This window comes from Chiloscyllium plagiosum, unplaced genomic scaffold (assembly GCF_037043375.1).
Source record: "Chiloscyllium plagiosum isolate Xiang-an unplaced genomic scaffold, Cpla_swu_hap1 HiC_scaffold_17, whole genome shotgun sequence".
In the NCBI taxonomy this organism is placed as follows: domain Eukaryota; kingdom Metazoa; phylum Chordata; class Chondrichthyes; order Orectolobiformes; family Hemiscylliidae; genus Chiloscyllium; species Chiloscyllium plagiosum.
In genome coordinates this window covers 24,804,100-24,827,375 of record NW_028270155.1, presented here as the reverse complement: position 1 = coordinate 24,827,375, position 23,276 = coordinate 24,804,100, and the positions used below count along the sequence as shown (strand labels likewise).

Sequence of the window (23,276 nt, the reverse complement as noted above, 5' to 3'; positions counted from 1 at the left end):
GTCACTAGAGTTGGAGTTCTGCACATTTTCAGTTTTATCATCATTTAAGCTCTCTGACATCATAACCCAGCAACCTCCTTACAGCCCTCCAGGACTGATGTAGTAAAATAACTCCCTGCAATATTAATTAGTTCCAGCAGAGTCAGTCAGAACACCAAATTAGAATATTACCTATTTCAATAAAGAAGGAGTGATTAGAAGTAACCAGATATTTTGTGAAGAAAATGAGTTTTAAGAAGAATCAAGAGGATGGACTGAAAGCATACACAACAATGGTAGGTGTGTGGGGGAGTGGGGGTGTTATATAAAAACAAAAACTGAAAATATTATAAATTCAGTAAGTCTGGCAGCATTTGTGGAGAGTGGGCCTAAGTTATATTTTAAATCCAGTGTGATCTTTTTCAGAGAACAAGAAAAAGAGTTAGCTCAGTGTTAGCTCTGTTAATAAAGTTTATGCTGGCATTTCAGACTGACTGACTAATTTCCACTAATGGAGTATCATTCAACATTGCCTCCAACTCAAATCATCTGCTGGAACACTCCCTCCATGCCTTGGTTCACTCTAGACTCAGCTAACTCACTGCACTCCTGACTGGTTATCCTATGTGCTCTCTGTAAATTGATGCCATTTTAAAACTCTTCTGCCCATATTTTTAACTTACAATAAATTGCATTCCCTTCTCACCCCTTTAGCCACTGACCTATGTTGATCTCTGTTGAAACAGTGTCTTGGTTTTAAAGTTCTTATCCTTGCTTTTAAATTTTTCAATGGTTTTGTCCCCTGTTTCTCTGTCCAGCCTCCCTACCCTCAAAGATGTCTCCTCTGCATCTGACCCTTTGTGTAACTCTGAGTTTAATTGCTCCACTATTGATGGCTGTGCCTTCAGTTGCCTCGACCTTGAGCCCTGGAAAACATACCTTACACCTAAGTTTGTAAGTTGGCTCGCTGAGCTTGAAGGTTTGTTTTTGTCACCATATTAGGTAACATCAGCAATGAGAGTCTCCAGTGAAGCACTGTTGGTATGTCCTGCCTCTCTACTTGTAGGTCTTGGTTTCTTAAGGTGGGTGATGTCATTTCCAGTTCTTTTTTTTTCAAGCAAAGGTAGATGGGATCTAAATTGATGTGTTTATTGATGGAGTTCTGGTTAGAATGCCATGCCTCTGAGAATTCTTGTGTGTGTCTATGTTTCACCTTCTCAAAAATTGCTAATACCTGACACTTCTCCACTGCCTTTTCCCTCTCTTTAAAACATAACTTTTTAAACCCAAGCTTTGGATAATTTAACCTCATCTCCTTGTGTGGCTCAATGTCACACATTTGGTTTTACGTTTGCTTATGTGAAGCACCTTTATTATTTCATTAAGGGCACTGTATAAATAAGCTGTTGTCATACTAGGGACATCAGAACGGAAGAAGTGAAGGAGGTAAGGATGGCGAAAATAAGGCTGTTTCTTTTTTTAGTACAAGAGATGCAGAAATCACTTGGCATTCCAGTGATGTACAGTGTATTTGTCATAATCTGATTCATTGAGGATTAGAAATCAAAGTTCATAGCAACCTCCATTTCATTACATCCCAAATGCAACAATTCCAGAAAACTCTTTTTGAATCACTGTCCCCCTTAGTCCAAGAACTCCCCACCTACATTCGGGACACCACTCACGCCCTCCACCTCCTCCATGAGTTTCGCTTCCCCGGTCCCCAACGCCTTATCTTCACCATGGACATCCAGTCCCTGTACACATCCATCCCCCATCACGAAGGACTCAAAGCCCTCCGCTTCTTCCTTTCCCACCATACCAACCAGTACCCTTCCACTGACACCCTCCTTCGACTGACTGAAGTGGTCCTCAACCTGAACAATTTCTCTTTCCAATCGTCCCACTTCCTCCAAACCAAAGGAGTAGCCAAGGGCACCCGCATGGGCCCCAGCTATGCCTGCCTCTTCGTAGGATATGTGGAACAGTCCATCATCCGCAGCTACACTGGCACCATCCCCCACCTTTTCCTCCGCTACATCGATGACTATATCGGCGTTGCCTCGTGCTCCCATGAGGAGGTTGAACAGTTCATCCACTTTACCAACACATTCCACCCCAACCTCAAATTCACCTGGACTGTCTCAGACTCCTCCCTCCCCTTCCTAGACCTTTCCATTTCTATCTCGGGCGACCGAATCAACACGGACATTTGCTATAAACCGACCAACTCCCACAGCTACCTAGACTACACCTCCTCCCACCCTGCCCCCTGTAAAAACGCCATCCCATATTCCCAATTCCTTCGTCTCCGCCGCATCTGCTCCCAGGAGGACCAGTTCCAATACCGTACAACACCAATGGCCTCCTTCTTCAAAGACTGCAATTTCCCCCCAGACATGATCGACAATGCCCTCCACCGCATCTCCTCCACTTCCCGCTCCTCTGCCCTTGAGCCCCGCCCCTCCAATCGCCACCAGGACAGAACCCCACTGGTCCTCACCTACCACCCCACCAACCTCCATATATATCGTTTCATTCGTCGTCATTTCCGCCACCTCCAAACGGACCCCACCACCAGGGATATATTTCCCTCCCCTCCGCTATCAGTGTTCCAAAAAGACCACTCCCTCCGTGACTCCCTCGTCAGGTCCACACCCCCCACCAACCCAACCTCCACTCCCAGCACCTTCTCCTGCAACCGCAAGAAATGCAAAACTAGCGCCCACACCTCCCCCCTTACTTCCCTCCAAGGCCCCAAGGGATCCTTCCATATCCGCCACAAATTCGCCTGCACCTCCACACACATCATTTATTGCATCTGCTGCACCCGATGTGGCCTCCTCTATATTGGGGAGACAGGCCGCCTACTTGCGGAACGTTTCAGAGAACACCTCTGGGACACCCGGACCAACCAACCCAACCACCCCATGGCTCAACACTTCAACTCCCCCTCTCACTCCACCAAGGCGTGCAGGTCCTTGGACTCCTCCATCGCCAGACCATAGCAACATGACGGTTGGAGGAAGAGTGCCTCATCTTCCGCATAGGAACCCTCCAACCACAAGGGATTAACTCAGATTTCTCCAGTTTCCTCATTTCCCCTCCCCCCACCTTGTCTCAGTCAAATCCCTCGAACTCAGCACCGCCTTCCTAACCTGCAATCTTCTTCCTGACCTCTCCGCCCCCACCCCCACTCCGGCCTATCACCCTCACCTTGACCTCCCTCCACCTATCGCATTTCCAAAGCCCCTCCCCCAAGTCCCTCCTCCCTACCTTTTATCTTAGCCTGCTGGACACACTTTCCTCATTCCTGAAGAAGGGCTTATGCCCGAAACGTCGATTCTCCTGTTCCTTGGATGCTGCCTGACCTGCTGCGCTTTTCTAGTAACACATTTTCAGCTCTGATCTCCAGCATCTGCAGTCCTCACTTTCTCCTTGAATCACTCATTGACACCCTCATCTCTTGACAGTTTATATCGATGAACTCTGTAAGGTGTCATGAGCAATAATAGCAGAGGATTATATTCTTCTAACTATGAACATGCAAAGCTGGTGGGGGCTGAAATTAGTCTTGAGCAATAGCACTAAATGGACAATAATGAATCACACGCCAGTTTTGCATCCCAATGGAGTTTTTCAACTGGGGTATAAAACAAGCTGTTGATTTCCTGTTGCTCATTTTGTGCTACTATTGAAGAACAACTTTACCCCAGTGTCTCTTCTAGTCTTGGTGTGCAGAGCAGTCAAAGTGAATTGCTAGTATCACATAAACTCTAATCATTCTCCAGAGCCCTATCAGTAAGCCATCAACATTTTATTATCAATGTAAATTGATAACAGTACCTACTGATTAAAAGCAAGGGCTGCCCAATTCCAGTAGGAGCAGTTGACTCATTGGTGACTGCATTGAGCTGTAAATAGTTCCTGCAATTTATTTGTTAGAGATCAGTAGAGGTGTAGGCACTAGTCAGCTTTGTTTCTGTATATGGAAATACTGTGGGGGCAATTTTGGAAAAAATGTCAAGAGGCTTATGAAATGCTGCTGTTTCACTGTAATGTGTTATATTCTCCCTCTCAAAGTCAAAATGATCCCATTTAGGTTTACCAGCTCAAAATGGGCACTCTTGCTTTGAGATCACAGAGCAGTGAGAGAAAAAGGAGGCAGTAGCTTTGATTTTCCATTCTCCTTTCTCTCCAGTTACTATGCAGTAGCTATCCAATGTCTGCTCAATTTCTTCTTTCACATCAAAACGGCAACTTGAGCTTTCATTCAGAATTCCTTTTCTGCCGTCACTATGGTATAGCTTTTTTCTTTTTAATGCTTGTAAGTTCACTGTAGAGAGTATAGATTTTTGACATCAAAGTTATTTTGGCTATCTCAAGAATTTAGCTGCTTCTGTTTAGTTGAAATTTGCAATGGAAAATGTTTCCTTGTGCACAGGTCCCTAGTAGTTTGTCGTTTTGAGATGGGGAGGTAGTTTGTTTGAGAATGTCCATTACTCAAGCTGGAAAAATGAGAGATCAAAGGGGTATATATTTTGCATGTACTGTGTTGTAAGTCAAATGTACATTTATACTAAAGTTCCCAGTTTAGAGGATAATGTGCCTTTCTTGTTTCTGAAATGCATCTTGTGGCATGTGCTATTATGACAGTTCAATATGAAGCAGAGGTATAGTAACTAGTTTCCATTTGAAGATGTTATTAATGTTTTGCCTGGCTGGCTCTAATATATCTTTAAAAACTAAGCTTTATACACAGTCAGGGTATGGCCCAAGAAAGACATGAATAATTGTTGATGAAGATCCAAATCTGGATCCTGAAAATTCTTAAAAGATTCATTAACACTGAAGTAGACTAAATTGACTGTTTGAAAGAATGTTAGGTTGCTTTTTCTAGAATATTGTTTACTTTAGAATGTTATGGCATATTTCAGTTAGATGGGGCAAGTTGTCACAACTGTCAAAATGAGAGCAGTGTTTTCAGAGCAGGTTGTTAGATGTTGATTGTCTTGAAGCCACCTTCGAGGTGAAAGCTCTTGGCAATCTATGTTTTCAGCTTTGTAGTTAGATGGCATCAACTATACAAAGAAATTTTAGAATTAGAATTAGGTTTATTGCCTTGTGTAGTGAAGTACAGGAGTACAGTGGAAAGGCTAGAAAGCCGCCATTCCTGGCACTATCTTGTGTACAAAATAGAAAAATAAAGAAATACAGTTAAAAGTTTAACAGTATAGTCCTTCTATATCTATGCACCTACAATTGCTCCATGCTGGCCTTTCCTGCGAGGCATCACTTTCCCCCAAGCTGGGCTGGATGCCATCCAGGCTCACCATCTACTTTTGCCACTGAACAACATCCAGACTCACCATCCAGATTTGGAAAGCGGGGCTTGATCTTTTTTCCTGAAATATATTTTTATTGAAAAATAGATTTTTTAATATTACGACAAATATAAAACAAAACAATATAAGCAATATATTTTAAAATACACTAAAAGAAGTGAAAAAACCCAAACCGTCCTCATGTTCACATGTATAAATATATATATATAAACTCCAACTACCTACTTAATGAAATAAATAATAACCAACAACAAACAATAAATAATAATAACTCAGTTCAGCCAAACAAAACAGTAACTCTCGAATAGTGAGAGCATTAATTTTCACCTGTTCATACGTTTACAGCTCCCCTCATATTGGACTCCCCTTATATTGGACTCATAAGGCACAATCATTACTGCAATATAAAAGCCGTTATTAGTGTGGCAGACAGATCTATGCCCAGGTATTCCAAAAAGGGCCAGCATGTCTTATAGAAACTCTCATTCTTGTGGTGTACTTGTAAGAAAACCCAAGGGGGTATGCTCCATAACAATCTTACGCCAACCTGACAGGCACGAGGGATTTTCGAATATCCAGCCGAACAAGATATCCTTTCTTGCACAGAAAGTGAGGATGTTGAACAGTTTTTTCTTATGCACATCTACAGGGAGCACACTGGGCAGGCCAAGTAGGAGAGCTGAGTCCCTTCTCCACCCTTACACTCAAAATCCCCTCCATTGCACCCACCACAGCACTCCAGTGTGTTTGAAGCCTACCAAAGGACCAGAGACAATGAGTAAGAGTGACCATACCAACCTTGCACGTGGGACATGAATATATCCCTGGTTTAAACTTTGACAAACAATCTGGAGCCAAGTGGACGTTGTGGAGAATCTTCAACTGTAAAGCATGGGTCCTATTGCAATTTGATATCTTTCTTACATTTTCCCAAATATCTTCCCATGCCTCTGAGGAGACCTCAACACTTAGCTCTCTCTCCCACACCCTGCAGAGTTGATTGAACTCATCTGAGAGGCCGTGTCCCCCAATTTGTTGATATGAAGTGCTGACAGAAAGTGTATTCTTAGCACTGAGCACCCTCCTTTCTATGTTGGAATTGTAGGAATCAGTCAAAGGTGTAGTCTTTTTTTGAATAGAATCCCTAACTTGAAAAAAATCGAAAGAGGTCCCTGTTAGATAGCTCATATTTCCGTGCTAACTGATCAAAGGACATCATTGTGTCTCCCTCAAATAAATTGCCCATGCAAGGCACACCTTTAGCTGCCCAATGTTTGAATCCTGAATCTATCATCCCTGGTGGAAAACCTGGCATACCCACTATAGGTGGAAGGAAAGATGTTTTGCCAATATTGTCTTCCCTCTTCCGAATTGCCCTCCATGCTTTAACAGTATTGATAACTATTGGGTTATGGCAATATTCTCTAACTGTACTCATTTTGTCCAAAAACAGCAAGCTAGTAAAGGGGCACCCTTCCTGAGAGGTTTGAATACCTAATCATATTGAAAGAGGGTCCACAAGCCCAATCACTCACGTAAGATAAAAGCGAGCTAAGTTGATAGTTTTTAATGTCTGGGAGATCCACTCCCCCCAGTCTGTGAGGTAATTGCAGTTTAGCTAATTTAATAAGGAGCTATTTATGATGCCAAATAAAACAGCTGAACCAGCCGTTCAGTCTCCTGAACGTTTGCTTATTGATAATCAGGGGGAGCATCCGTATAGGGTACAACAAACGGGGGAGAATATTCATCTTAATAAGCGCTATGAGACCAGAAGCGCCTCCCATCTTTGAAGGCCTTGTTTGATTTTGTCGAATAATTGAACAAAATTAGCTTTGAATAAGTCATCAAGAACAGGAGTGATGAATTTGCCCAAATACACACAACCCCCTCCCCCTTACCCCGTGACCACTTAAATGGGAATCGAGATTCGCCCTCTAGACCTAACACCTTTGTAAGCCCATAGGCATAGCGTCTGATTTTGCAAAATTAATCTTGTACTACGAGAAGGTGCCAAACCTGCAGATGCATTGTATCAAGCGAGGCACTGAATTTGCTAGATTTCACAAAAAAATGAGGACATCGTCCGTGGACATCGAAATCTTATGTAATTTTGACCCCACTTCTGGAGCCGGTCCCTACGAATGGCCTCCACCAATGGTTCAATCACCAATGTAAAAAGCAGCAGCAAAAGGGGACAGCCCTGCTGGCTGCCCCTAAAAATGCTAACATTGCTTGATTATACCCATTGGTGATGACTGCAGTGAGAGGGTCACAGTAGAGAACCTTTACCCACCTTATAAAGGCTTCGCCCAAGCCAAACTGCTCCAGAGTATAAAAAAGGTGAGCCACTCAACTTGGTCAAATGCCTTCACTACATCTAGAGAAATCCCCAATCCCTATATTGACTGTTATTGACATGCTTGAATTACATTAAGCACCCTCCTAACATTATTGGAGAATCTGCAGTCCTTTATGAAGCCTGTCTGGTCCTCTTTAACAATAGAACGTAACACAGTGTTCAGCCTTAATGCAAGAGTCTTAGAGAGGAGTTTGAAGTCCACATTTAAGAGTGAAATGGGCCTGTACAAAGCACAGTCCTCCAGAACCTTCCCTTTTTTAAGAATAAGCAAAATATTGGCTCTCTGAGATGGCGGGAGACGATCATGACTGTATGAGTCATTGAACATGTTGCGCATCGAGCCTGACAATATGTTTATAAATTCCTTATAGAATTCGCTGGCAAGTCCATTTAGAACTGGGTGCCTTTCCACTCTGAAGCTGCCTCACAGCCTCCTGCACCTCTTGCTTTTATAGGAAGTAACTAACCTCCTAGCATAGGCTTTGGCAGTTTTCCTAAGGATGGACAGGCTACTAACTGAGCCTGAGTTAATTTCTATGAACACCTGAAATTCCCTAAAGAAGTACTCCACAAACTTATTATCCTTGAGGATAAAGGGATCCATTTGCCATGCCTCGGGCCCACTGTAACGTCCTTAATAGGAGTGGGTAATATTACCAATCAGGCAAAAGTGAGGACCACAGATGCTGGAAATCAGAATCTACATTAGAGTGGTGCTGGAAAAGCACAGCCAGTCAGGCAGCATCCGAGGAGCAGGAAAATTGACTTTTTGGGCAAAAGCCCTTCATCAGGAATGAAGGCAGGGAGCCTCCAGGGTAGAGAGAAAAATGGGAGGGGGATGGGGCTGGGGAGAAGGTAGCAAAGAGTACAATAGGTGGATGGGGGTGGGGATGAAGATGTAGATCAGAGAAGATGGTGGAACGGATAGGTGGAAAAGAAGATAGGCAGGTAGGACAGGTCATGAGGATTGTGCTGAGCTGGAAGTTTGGAACTGGGGTAAGGTGGGGGGAGGGGAAATGAGGAAACTGGTGAAGTCATTGATGCCCTGTGGTGGAAGATGAGGCGTTCTTCCTCCAGGCATTGGGTGGTGAGGGATGGTGGTGGAGGAGGCCCAGGACCTGCATGTTCTTGGCAGAGTGGGAGGAGGAGTTGAAATGGGCCACGGGGTGGTGGGGTTGATTGGTGCGGGTGTCCCGGAGATGTTCCCTAAAGCGCTCTGCGAGAAGGCATCCAGTCTCCCCAAGGTAGAGGAGAAAGCATCAGGAGCAACGGATACAATAAATGACATTGGAGGATGTGCAGGTAAAACTTTAATGGATGTGGAAGGCTCCTTTGGGGCCTTGGATGGAGGTGAGGGGGAAGGTGTGGGCGCAGGTTTTGTAACTCCTGCGGTGGCAGGGGAAGGGCCGGAGGGCAATAAACATTTCAAACACCATATTCTTCCCCGTTTATCAGGGCTTTGAGGATTACAAACCTCCCATGCATGTCTTTATTCACTGTAGTAACTTAAATGGGAGATTCCTCCTAACCAATATAGCCACTCCCCTACTTCTGGTATTAAAAGATGAAAAGTAAAACCGATCAAAGCTATTCTGCTGTAGTTTCAAATGGTCCCTATCATCCAAGTGTGTCTCCTGTAACAAAGCAATATTCATATTTTCCTTTCTAAGACTTGAAAATACTTCTTTGTCTTAATTGCTTACTGACTCCCCTTGATGTTTCAGGTACATCATTTAATCAAGTCATTTTCCATTACCTTCTGCAGTAACATTTGGATTCCAGAGAAGAGGAACTCAAATTACAAATCGCCGAGCCTTAATGTCGCAAGACCTATCGAACATAAAAACTACATAAACTAAAGCCACTGCAGTTAACAAACCTGCAAAGCTATCAAAGATTATATAGAACAAAAACCAAAAAACAAACCAATAAGCAAAATGCTGATGATGCTGCATAGGGGAACTCAACCCCTGCCCAAAGGGAGCACCTACACATCCCAAAATCCAACTTCCCATCCCACTGCCAAAACTGCAGCCCGGACATTTAAATTCCTGAACCAGGTATAAACTGCCCATAAGTAGGCATCTAGCCATCCCAACCATTTTCCCCTCCTCTTAGCTAGAGCCACACCGCAAACACAAGCAGAAAAGAAAGAAAATACACTATGAAATAACAATGTGAAGAAAGAAATTTTGAAAATAGAAAGGTAGATACCCCACCCATCCTTTGGTATAACTTAGAAATTGAAAGTACACATCTCAACTGCCACCAAATAGTTTAGACCAGATTATTACCAATAAACCAGATAGGAAAAGAAAGGCCCATTGGGACTTTTTTTTAAGAAAAGAAAAAATAAAGACATACCCAAATAACACGACTATTTGTATATACTAAATTGTTCAGATGAAGTTAATTTGTCCACGAAGTCTTTTGCCTTCTTGGATGTGTCAAAGAGATGTACAGATCCATCTCAGGTGATCCAAAGCACCGTTGGATACCTCCAGAGATTACTGGATTCTCAGCTCCCTCAGTCTTCTCTTGACATCGTCATAGGATTTTCTTTTCTGGATCACTGCGGCTGAGAAGTCCTGGAAGAACATGATCTTAGAGCCCTCATAAACTAGGGCCTTCAGATCCTTCCCCTGGATTCTGGAAGCTTCTACAATTCTCTCCTTATCTCTATAATGATGTAACCAGACCAAGATCGGACGAGGACATTAGTCCAGACCTGACCTCCACGCCGTGACCTGGAAAGCCCTTTCTATCTTCAAGCTTCTCATTCCAGTGTCCAAGTTAAGGAATTTCGGCAATCAGTCCTCAATAAATTTCGCCGGCCCTTACCTTCCTTACCCTCCGGTAGACCAGCGATCTGAATATTTTTTTTCTCCTGCCCCTATTCTTGAGATCATCAACTTGGTCAAGCAAATTACGGACCTGTATCCTATCCATGGAGGAACCAGTATCAGCTTCCACCACTGCAACTCTGTGTTCAACCTCATCTGTTCTCTTCTCCAGGACTCCCTGCTGCTGTTGATGCTTTTGCAGCATGATAGCGATCAGGGCCAGCTTCTCCTCAATCTGCTTACCCAACATCTCACGAGATTTTGCAAGCTCCTTCACCAGGGTCTGGTAAGAAATTGGGTCTGAGGATCCTGCAGGCTGTGCCAAGGGCCCAGCCTTGGACTCTTCCCCTCCCTTCTTTAGTGTCCCTGGACGGTGAAAACCAAGGTAAGTTGATTTTTTACAGTTTGCTGGGAGTCCATGACCTTTCCAGAATCTCAGGGTATCGGGGTGGTCTGTGTAGGGCTGGTTAAATGTTTGTCCTACTTGCGCTGTGGTATGGAGCTCTGCAAAAAGATCTTCCATTTTGGATCCCCCAGGGCTTGATCTTTAAGGAGATGATTTTTAAGGACTTCATGTACTGTGGGTAAATAATGCTGCAAGGCAAAATTGAGGACTGCAGATGCTGGAGATCAGAGTCAAGATGAGAGTGGTGCTGGAAAAGCAGCATCCGAGGAGCAAGAAAATCGACGTTTCGGACAAAAACCCTTCCTCAGGAATGAGGTAATATAATGCTGCAAAGCCACCTTCCAGTTAATCTGCTTTGGGTTTGCAAGCTGCACAGACAAATAAAATCAATTGGTTTGCAGTGATATCTGCTTTCTAATTATATAATGTTTTGAAACAAACTACTCTAGCAAATCGATCTCCAATGATTGATTTAATTTTCAGAACATTATCGTTTCGATGAAAGGAAGAACCGTATAATTAAATGAACCATGAGTGAACACTGGCTGGCTGCTGAGTGAGCACTTCACATTCAGTGTTGTGTTAATCGTGGCTCCAGTGTGATTTTTTTTCCCCATTTTTTTGAATAAAAAGTTTATGGGTTCAAGGCCAACTCCAAGACTTGAGTATGAAAATGAAAGCCAGCATTCCAGTGCAATACTGTGGAAGTGCCATTTGTGTGATGAGATGTTAAGCTGTTGCTGTGCTTTCAGATAGATGTTAAATATCCCATGGTTTATTTCTAAAAAGAGCAGTAGAATTGTCCCTGGGGTGCTAGCCAATATTTATCCCTCAATCAACATTACAATAAAACACATTGCTTGTCATAATCATGTCCCTGTTTTGAGATAGGAAGCTTGCTGTGTGCAAATTGGCTGCTGACATTCCTTCATTTCAACAGTGACCACAATTTGAAAATACGTAATTAGTTGTTAAGTGCTTTTGCAGACGCCCTGTTGTCTCAAAGTGAACTTTCCAACTGAAAGTCTTTGTTTGTTATTTGTTAGTATTTTCATTGGATTTATCAAAAGCAGGGTTACAAGTGAACTCTATTTCAGAAGTAAAATGATACAGGTTTCCTATAATCTGTTTATCATACTTCCACTTGCTTAGGTTTTGGCTGACTCTCCTGCATGTAGTGTAGGAACTTGGATTTTAAAATAAATGCTTTCCAGAGCTGCCATCTGTTACATTAATAAGCAAAATAGGATGCTGCTGACTTGACATCAGGAGTCGGTATGGGCCATCTTTCCTCCAGAGTTAGAAAAGATGATCAGTGGACTGAAATTTTCTGATAAGAAATATTTAATCAAAGTCAGTTGTTGGCCAAAAACACCTTTTATCCGTGTATACAAGAAAAGAAAGAGGCCATGATTGCTGGATATCTGAAATAAAAGCACACAGCAAAACTGGCAGCATCAATGGAAGTACTGATAAAAGCTCATTTGATCTGAAACATTAGCCATTTTCTCTCTCTTTGTCTCACCAGATGCAGCCTGCTTTCTAATATGTTCTATATTTTATTTCTTCAAAGTATTATTGGAATCTTTGCAATAGCTTCAGCTTCACCCTTAGAGGATCATATTGTTATTCCAAGTGAAGCCGCGATTTTAATGGTATTGCTTTTGTGATTTACCTCCAAGAATGCAATAAACATTGACTGAGATTGTCCAACATTCTTAGCTGCCATCTGTAAATACTGCAACATATTATTTTCTTCTGCAACAATACATTGTTCTGAAATAATAAAATGGCATAATTTCTTCTGATACTCTACACTTCTGCCTCTAATTGCAAAGTTAAAATGGACACATGTTTAGTTATTTCCAAAGCTGGGTGAAATCTTGTATATCTAACAGCCTTTCATTTTATTTCCAAGTGGGCACGCAGAGCACCTGTTTGTGGAACTTAACCACTTAGAGGAGCATGTAGTTGCTTTGGCTAAATAAGATGGGGTCTCTCCTCTGAGCCTTAAGGCTCACCATGATTGCAAATCTGAGACTGTTAATTCAGATGAACTTTTGTTCACCCGAAGCTATTATTGTAGGTGATCTGTTCTGTGGGACAGGATGAAAAGTTCTCTCGTTTTCCAAGTAACATAACCTTTGCCAATTATCTTTTCTTTGCCCATCAATGTTATTGATTGGACATTTGTATAACTGGAAGCTCACATGCAGAATGTCTTTAATGCCTTCTTAGGCTCTCCATCAAACAGACAGTCTTTACTGAGCTACATAATAGCTTTTAGTCATGGAAAAAGTATTTAAAGTCAAAGTATTATTTCGTTTATCTCTTTCATGCATTAGTGGTCATCATATACATAGTTTTTAGGGAGATGGAATGACCCATTTCTTGGGTTAACTTTGAAATACTCTCGCTCACAGTTCAGAAAATAAAAATTGTGAGTAACAATTTAGTCATGTATGTTTTTTAAAATTATTATTAGACCTTTTGCTACAGAAAAGAAATCTTGGACACAGTAGTCAATTGGAGAGGACATGAGCAAATTATCAACAGTGACGATGAGGTATTCACATAATTGCAAGCCTCTGGACTTCAATACTAACCCACTGGTTTTTGGTTTCTCAAGGAGCTATGTGGTTAATGAACCATCAGATTTAAACATTTTTAATACCTGAATCAGACTGTCCTATTGGATTCCAATTGCAGATCAGTCCTGCAACTGAATTACTGGCTGTATTCTGAAGACTTTCAATTGAGTCCTTGTTCCATCTGTGCATGTTGATTTAGCAGATTGCTAATATAAATGCTAATAAAAATCTGTTTAACTAGTATTTTCTTGGAAGCGGGTAGTGTATTTCTGCATCGGAAAGCAAAAAAAGGGTGTAAATTTGTTTTTAACAAAATGGGATCATTGTCCAACTAATTTTTTTGACTTCCTATTAGGCTGTTTTGAAAAAATAAATTGTGGACTGAAGGTAGATTGAAGAAAATTGGTATTGATTGAAGAAACTCAATGGTAATAATGACTGGACTTATAGTTTTGTTCATCTCCACACCTTGCTAGTTCATTTCCAAAGTGAGGCAGCACCATGTTCAATCTGAAATCACTGCAATAACAACTGCGAGCTAATAGATACTTGTATCCTATAAGTGAGTGATGCTCACATTGGGCATTAAAATACTGCACAATGTATTGTGTATTTCATTCAGTATCAGCGCTAAGTGCTCCTGGATCAGGGATGGGACAGGTACAATGCGCTGAGAGAAAGAGAGGACTGCAGATGCTGGAGATCAGAGTCAAAAAGTGTGGTGCTGGAAAAGCACAGCTGGTCAGGCAGCATCGAGGAGCAGGAGAGTCGACATCTTGAGCAGAAGCTCTTCATCGGGAAGGTAGGGGTCCCAAGGAGCTGAGATATAAATGGGCTAATTTTAAGGTACTTATAAGGTACAATATATGGTTGTAGTCACATTATACCATTCTCAACAATATACCTTAACACCAAAACACAGAATCGCAGCCCAAACAATGCCACCCTGAGTGAGAAATTAAAAGTTCAGTCTTCAAATCACAGCCAAGCTGATGAAAAACTATCTAAGGTGCAAATTAAAGGCAAGTTTATGGAAATTTTTCTCTGCTGTAGATTTATATCAGTCACTGGAGCCTGCTCAACTATTTTTGTTTAGTACAAGTATAGCCATCAACTATCCTGAGATGGAAAAACAATGTTGAAAATAAAATGGTGCAGTTATTTGCCTTGTACATTGACATCCAGTTTGCACAAATTAATATTTCTTTGAGCATAGTGTAAGAATTTAAAGTGGATTTTAGATTATTTTCTTTGCACAACTTTTCCACTTCCTCATTCAATGTAAACTAAATGGTTTCTGATAACCAATTGTTCTTTAAAAACAAATTTAATGTTGCCATCATATTCATGTGTGAACTTTGAAGGATCTGTTACATCTCCACAGCAACTCTCAATCAGAACAATTTGTATTGTGAGCCCCACTTTTTGAAGTTGTTAAGTTTTTTGTCTATTTATAAATTTGCTGGGTAAAATTTGACTTCTGAAAACTTTGCTGAGGGGTCATGTGCAGTGAAGTCCTGGAGATATTTTTTGTAAGCAAGATACACAGTGCACAGTGATTGTAACTGTACAGGAGCATCTACAGGAGTGATAAAAGGAGATGCTGGAAATCTGAAACAGATTGGAGACTGAAGAAAAGCCATACTGGGCTTGGAACATTAACCCTGTTTTTCGTTCCACAGATACTGCCTGACCTTCTGAGTTTCTGCAGCATTTTCAGTGTTTGATCTAGAGGAGTGCATTTATATTAAAACAAAATTTGTGCAACTGTTGTTCATTAATTGTCTCACCTGTTAGTTCAATTTAAATTGTGAGTGGATTCCTTCAAGCCTGAAGTGGCCAGATGTGAGATGAATATCCACCATCTTGATCTAACAAGAAGGGTCTTTTTGAATAAGAACTATTGTTTATTGCATAACAGCAACTATTTACATAAACATGATCGCAAAACTACGCAGACATTCTTAAGAACACATGCCCAAGGTTTGTCTCCTACAAGCTCCTTCATTAATCAGATCACGTCTCATTGACATCATTTGAATGGGTGGTGTCTCCCCCCACAATAGAGTATTAACCCTTTTAGATGCAGCCATTCCCCTCCAAGACTTTCCCCTATACTATTAGATTTTAAGATATATTTTAGATTTTGTGTTAACACAGTTACTGCTAATTCTTTGATTTTTTTTACAAATAAAAGCAAAAAATAGCAGTTGCTGGACATCTGAAATAAAACATGAAATACTGGAGAAACTCAGCGGGTGTGGCAGTATCTGTAAAGATAGAAGCAGAGTTAATGTTCTGAATACAATCTGAGGTGTGTGGTTCTCCTCTGAACTGAAGGATTTTTAACCCATAGGTCCTGCCTCAAAAGCTTTGAGGTATGTTATTGCTGTCAGAGTGGTCCATCTATGGCAGGCACTTTCTTTTACTTTGCAGTATCTTGGATTTTTTGTATCTTGTTTGTCTCTTCTTAGTGAGATCTTCTGTGGAGCTGAATGAGCCATGCCTTCAATTTGTGCCAATGGAATGTTTTCAGTTTCCACATTGGGCTCTGTGTTGGAGTAGATAATCCCATGAGTTGAAGTTCTTGAATATTTTGGACATTCTCCTTCCCTCTCAGCCACTGAATTGTTGATGAACCTAATTTGTTCCCTCCCTCAGTTGTAATGCTTGAGGATTCATTCTTACTGAATACGTGGGCTTTATTGTCATTGGAAGTTCTTCTTTGGAAAGTGGAGAGGTTGAATATTTTAGTTTAACTTGTCTGACTTTAGGTACTATGGTGATCCAGAAGTGAATTTCTCATAACTAGCTGTTCACTGTGCTGTGCTGCAATCTGATTTAATTTTCTTGCAGATAAGAAAATATTATTATCCAACTAAACAGTCAAAGGGCAAAAGGAAGAAAGGAAATAAATACAATAACTTCACTAGAGAAAAAGTGCAAGGGAAACTAATGGGGCGAAAGATCAATAACTCCCCTGGACCTGATGGGATGCATTCTAGGGTACAAAAAGTAGACTTGACATGGTAGATGTTGAGAGGTTGTTTTCCCCTTGAGGGTTAGTCTAGCACCAGAGGCCATAACCTAAGTAAGAGGTGCCCCAGTTGGGACAGAGATGAGGAATTTCTTTCTCAAATGGTGATGAATCTGTGGTATTCTTTACCATAAAGGCTGTAGCATATAGGTCATTAAATATTTGCAAGAATTAGAAACAATTTTTTAATCAGTAAGGTGATCAAAGGATATGATGAAGCAGATTTAAAGGACTGAATGGACTAATTCTCTGACATCTTATGGTCATGTAGTCCCATTGTCTGACGTTCACTATACATCCACTCAAGTGGTATGAATGGTCTAGTTGCTGCCTCTGTTGTCTAGAACATTCTGCTAGTTTTAATTTACCAAGTGGGCGGCACGGTGGCACAGTGGTTAGCACTGCTGCCTCACAGCGCCAGAGACCCGGGTTCAATTCCCGCCTCAGGCGACTGACTGTGTGGAGTTTGCACGTTCTCCCCGTGTCTGTGTGGGTTTCCTCCGGGTGCTCCGGTTTCCTCCCACAGTCCAAAGATGTGCAGGTCAGGTGAATTGGCCATGTTAAACTGCCCGTAGTGTTAGGTTAGGGGTAAATGTAGGGGTATGGGTGGGTTGCGCTTCGGCGGGTCGGTGTGGACTTGTTGGGCCGAAGGGCCTGTTTCCACACTGTAATGTAATCTAAAAAAACATCCACTAGACTTCTGGAAGGTCCTGGCAGGGTGGAAGACAGCGAATGTCATGCATTGTTTAAAAGGGTGAAGGCAAAAGGCAGGTAATGATAGGCCAGTTAGCTTAACATCTGTCATTGGGAAAATGCTGGAGGCTATCATTAAAGAGGAAATAGTAAGACATCTGGATGGAAAGGGTTCCATCGGGAGCACACAGCATGGATTCAGGAAGGGAAGGTTGTATTTGACAAACTTACTGGAATTCTTTGAGGGAGTAACAAGTGCGGTGGATGGAAGAGAACAGGTGGATGTTGTATACTTGGATTTTCAGAAGGCATTCAATAAGGTGCTGCATAAAAGACTAATCCATAAGGTAAGAATGCATGGAGTTGCGGGGAATGTACTAGCATGGATAGCGGGCTGGTTAACCAATAGAAAGCAGAGAGTTGGGATAAATGGGTATTTTTCTGGTTGGAGTTCAGTAGTCATCAGGGTGCCATGGGGTCAGAGTTTGACCCGGAACAATTCATGATATATGCAAACGATTTGGAAGAGGAGACAGAGAGTAATTTGCTGATAACACGAAATGAGTGGAAAGGCAAACTGTGCAGAGGATGTGGAGGGCCTGCAGAGAGATTTAGATAGGTTAAGTGAGTGGGCAAGGGTCTGGCAGATAAAGTACAATGTTGGTAAATGTAAGGTTATCCACTTTGGAAGTAAAAATAGTAGGTCAGAATATTATTTAAGTGGTGAAAGATTGCAGCATGCTGTTGTGCAGAAGAACTTAGGAGTGCTCGTATATGAATCACTAAAAGTTGATTTTCAGGTGCAATAGGTAATCAGGAAGGCAAATGGAATATTGACTTTCATTGCTAGCGGGATTGAATTTAAGAGCAGGGAGGTTATGCTGCAATTGTACAAGGTGTTGGTAAGGCTGCACCTGGAGTATTATGCGCAGTTCTGGTCTCCTTACTTGGGGAAGGGTATACTGGCTTTGGAGGCAGTGCAGAGGAGATCGTCAGGTTGATTCCAGAGATGAGGGGATTACCCAATGAGGAGATGTTGACCCACCTGGAACTATACTTGCTAGAATTTAGAAGAATGAGAGGGGATATTATGGAAACATATAAAATTATGAAAGGGATAGATAAGATAGAGGCAGGCAAATTGTTTCCACTGATGGGTGAGTCTAGGACCACAAAACAAGATTAGGGGTGTAGATTTAGGACAGATGAGGAAGAACTGCTTTTCCCAGAGAGTGAATCTATGGAATTCTCTGTCCAAGGAAGCAGTAGAGGCAGCTTCATTAAATATATTCAAGGCACAGTTGGATGGGTTTTTGCGTGGTTGGGGAATTAAGAGTTATGGGAGATAATGCAGGTAGGAGGAGCTGAGATAATGGATAGATCAGCTGTGATCTTAATGAATGGCAGAGCAGGCTTGATGGGTCAAATAGCCTACTCCTGCTTCTATTACTATGAAACTGTGAAACCTGAGCTCTGCTCATTCAAATTTTCAGTTAAAAGCATTGTGCTGAAGCAATTACAATCACCTCTTTCATTTGTAGCACAAATAGCCACTTGGAATGTTTTGAGGTTTGGAAAAGACTGCCTTATTCATGCATACATTCCTCCTAATCACCCAGAAAAGTTTCTCAAAATACAAAGCTTTCCGCAGAGTTTGTGTAATCCTCAATCTGCAACACACCTCTCCACCTTTATTTTGATCTCAGCCTTGGCCTACTTGTTTCTCTGGCAGTTCAACTGTCAATTCCCTGAGCTCCTTCGTCCGTACAGACATGCATAATTATTGTAACTCAAATTAATATAACTATAGCTAAGACTATCAAGCACTTTTGATTTTGAGACTTATTAATATTATCCCCTCTTCCCTACTTCATTTCCATTTCTTTCACTCTGACATAAAACAGAGCCTCCTGAGATAACTTTGTTCAGTTTCTGCTATTAGCTTATGATCCCAGCAAAATATCTCCTGGCTTTTCTATGATCCTTTTGTTGCTTAATCTCTTCAACCTTTTTGCCTTAGATTGGGGTCAGTAGACGCTCTTCGACATAAGAGAGAGAAAATTCTAGAACATGAAAGGGAATGGACCAGACCAGGCATCCTGAAAATATTTTAAGAATGTAGCCCAGATCCTAACTTTTTCTTCTTTTTAAGGCAAATGTGAAGTGCTGTGTTCCAAATGCAATTTGACTCATCAAACTACTCTGCATTCAGCAAAGCACTATTTATTCAAGCATTATAATTGAACTCCAACAAAAGAACGAAGAACTTGGAATAACTTAATTCTATTGGAAAACTAAATGGAATAATAGATACGGAACTTGCTAATTAACTGTTCCAATTTAATAACATCTCATACACACACCTCTTGGCAAAAAGGCGAATTCAGGATCTGCATTTTCTCACATGTAACGTTGGCTGTAGGAAGAGAAACTCCAGCTTTGAGCTGTAATGGAGATAGGGGATAAAAGCACTTCCACTTCAAAACTCCAGCAGCTTCTGCCTTAAGCTAAACCTAAGAAACTTTTTTAAAAGCTAGAAATCCTGGTCTGTGAGAGCTGGCCACACTCATCAAGGTTGCTTCTATTGTTCCAAGTTTAAAAAAAATAAAATCCGCTAGATGTCTCAAACTGTTTACGTTACTGCAGACTTTACAAAAGCTGCTGAGTATTGTCTCTGAAAAGAAACCAGACAAAATACACAAAGCCACAGCATCATCACAGAAGTATACAAAGAAGTTTTTTCCCCAGTATTTGAAGTTGCTATAATGTTAAGTGTAATGCCCCCTGAACCACGTAGCTGAATGCCTGCTGGCTGTAAGCACTGATTCGACAGCCACAGTGCTTGAGATACTTGCTTAAAATTCAAGAGACTTCCATTGAACTATATGTCTGTATTGCCAGAATGTTTGTTTGGAATCATTCCTTGCCACTAGGAAACTTTTGGTTTCAATATCTAATAGAGACTGTTCTATACCATTTATCACTATGTGCATTGTTGTTTGCTTTTCTATAGCTATGTCCAGGGGAGAAAGTGAGGTCTGCAGATGCTGGAGATCAGAGCTGGATCAGGAAGAAGGGCTTATGCCCGAAACGTCGATTCTCCTGTTCCCTGGATGCTGCCTGACCTGCTGCGCTTTTCCAGCAACACATTTCCAGCTGTAGCTATGTCCAACCTCAGCACGCTTTCTGAAAGAGGTCTACTTACTTAAAGTTTTAAAATTGAATACTGTTCACACCTAATGGGTTTCTTTGTTTCACAGTGGTTTTTGCCCGAAACATTGATTCTCCTGCTCCTTGGATGCTGCAAGACCTGCTGTGCTCTTCCAGCACCACATTCTTGACTCTGCAGTCCTCACTTTTGCTTAAGGGTGTTTCCTCTGTTAACTGTCCCATTGGCAGCATTGTCTTGTCTGGTATCGATTATGGTTTAAGAAACAAAACAATTCTGTAGATCTTGTGTCCCAATTTTTAGCTACTTCTCAGGATAGATCTGCTTTGCTTCCAGACTCCTTTTTTCACCCACCAATTGATTAGCTACCTGTACCGTTAGACTCTCTTTGGACTTTTAAAAAAAATCCTAATGACTAAGCTTGGTGGGGAAAATGACCCCTCATCCACGTTTCAGCTAACATGTGAATGTTAGGGTTATACTTGCCTTTTATAAATCAGTGTTTATGGGATCAAGCAGGCAATCCAGGCCATTTTCCAAGCTGAGTGTAGGATTTTAAGAAACCCCCTACGCTAAACAGGCTATATGGTGAACAATAAACAACAATGCACTCCCCAACAAAAGAATGAACTGCAAAGCTTGTTTCCAGCATGAAGTCATAAAATTTGCTAGCTCATGAATTAACCTGCAGCGAGGAACTTTGACAATAATGAAAAACTGATGAAGAACTAAAGACCAATGAGAAGAGTGACTCGCGGCTGGCCTAATCTTAAGTATGGGTCAAAATAGGTCCTTGTAAATTGCTAGAATGGTAGTATCATTCCCATAAATATAATAGGAATGTACTCATTGAAGTGGGTCAAATCAATCACTGCTTTCAGCAAATATTTCAGAGCAACCATAAATTGGTGTAGCTACTTCATCAATGCAACCATTGTGTTAAGGCAAAAAAAACAAGATCATTCTGAGACGAACAAAAGACCTCTGGCAACATGACCAGTTTCCAGCAATTGTTCTTCAAATAGCAGAAGATCACCACCACTTAGTTGCCATTAGGGATAGACAAGAAATGCTGGCCCAGTATACAATATTCACATTGCATGCACAAATTGTAAGAAAGAAATTCCCTCTGATATTAAACACAATAGGTCTTCTTTGTAAAGTAAAGACATCTTTTTAAAAAATGTTGACCACTTATGTTTGGAAGCATTTTTCAACACTTCACTTCTTGGCTTATAATTGCTGATTTGAAGAGTGTGTACTGGCAGGCTCCCTATGGTATTAAACATTACTGCAGCACTGTTTTGGGATTTATTGAGTTGGAATTATAGCCTTTGGCGCCAATGGGAAGAACTGTGTGTATGTGTGGGGGTTTGGAATATTTAGCAAATGTGTAGAGGGGAGGTTATATTGTAAATTTGAAGTATTGAAGTAGAGATGGTACAATGTGGCCCAACGATTTAAATTAAGGCTGATGTGATTATTTCCACTGGGGTGGAGGAAGAGATTGCCTATTGAGATGCAATTCTGCTACATCATTAAATCTTTTTGACCAATAACAAATTTGGAATTTTAAATCTATACATGATAATTATGGTTGTAAAACATTTCCCTTCTGTTTATGAAGTAAATATTTTATCAGCATAAATATCAAAACACTTACTTAATTCATTTCCAACTTGTTACTAAATTACAGTAAATGTTTTATTATTCAGCCCCTATTGGACCAGCAGTATCCCTGTTGATCAAATATTCCAGATAGTCAAGAGACTCACTTAATCAATGCAAAAACACACACAATAATAGAAATGTATACGCATCACTGTTATAATTTATTATTTGAGTGTTTTACGCTGTAAATAATGCAACTTTGTCTAAAATAAAACTTATCAGCAGAGAGCCTTCTCACTCACACCCTTAACTGACAACAACGACATTGCAATAGATCCAGGTATTTGAAGAGAAATTAATTTGAAATTGAATCAACTGCTGATATTTTGTGTGGCCATTCAATTGAGCAAGTGTATTTACACTGAGGTAAATTAAACTAATGATTGGACAGAATAACATAGTAAACATTATTTGAGGTATGTATTTTTTGCCAGTTTATCAAGAGTACTGTTTCATAAGGTGCAAGTTTAAAACAAAGTTTTCTGTAATTTTGTAAGACCTAATATTAAGAAAATAGGTGCAAGAATAGGCCATTGAGTTTGTTCCATCATTTAATGAGATAATGTCTGGTCATTACTTCAACTGTCCTTTAAGAGATCTCTGCTGCAACCATGCCTTGGACTGCTGCAGCTATGTCTACATGGTTGTACTCTCCTTGCCCCTTCACAAATTTGATTCTTTGCTCTCTGAGGTTTTGGCCTCACAACACTAAAGGTTGGGCTGCCTTGCTATGCAGCAAATAGAACATAGAACATAGAAAAATACAGCGCAGTACAGGCCCCTTTGGCCCTCGATGTTGCGCCGATCCAAGCCCACCTAACCTACACTAGCCCACTATCCTCCATATGCCTATTCAATGCCCGTTTAAATGCCCATAAAGAGGGAGAGTCCACCACTGCTACTGGCAGGGCATTCCATGAACTCACAACTCGCTGAGTAAAGAATCTACTCCTAACATCTGTCCTATACCTACCACCCCTTAATTTAAAGCTATGCCCCCTTGTAATAGCTGACTCCATACGTGGAAAAAGGTTCTCATGGTCAACCCTATCTAAACCCCTAATCATCTTGTACACCTCTATCAAGTCACCCCTAAACCTTCTTTTCTCCAATGAAAACAGCCCCACGTGCCTCAGCCTTTCCTCATACGATCTTCCTACCATACCAGGCAACATCCTGG

At 41.2% G+C, this 23,276-nt stretch overlaps 2 protein-coding genes across 2 annotated transcripts in view; both read left to right on the top strand.

Annotated features, from left to right (window-relative positions):
• The window catches only part of LOC148147291 (uncharacterized), a 32,923-nt gene extending 23,378 nt beyond the window's left edge, over positions 1-9,545 (top strand). Inside the window, exon 2 of the mRNA XM_087996122.1 lies at positions 9,411-9,545. Within this exon, the coding sequence (XP_087852248.1) occupies positions 9,411-9,545 (135 nt within the window). The remainder of the gene's footprint in view (positions 1-9,410) is intronic.
• cdh13 (cadherin 13, H-cadherin (heart)) overlaps positions 1-23,276 on the top strand; it is a 1,096,178-nt gene that overhangs the window by 121,739 nt on the left and 951,163 nt on the right. The window lies entirely within an intron of this gene.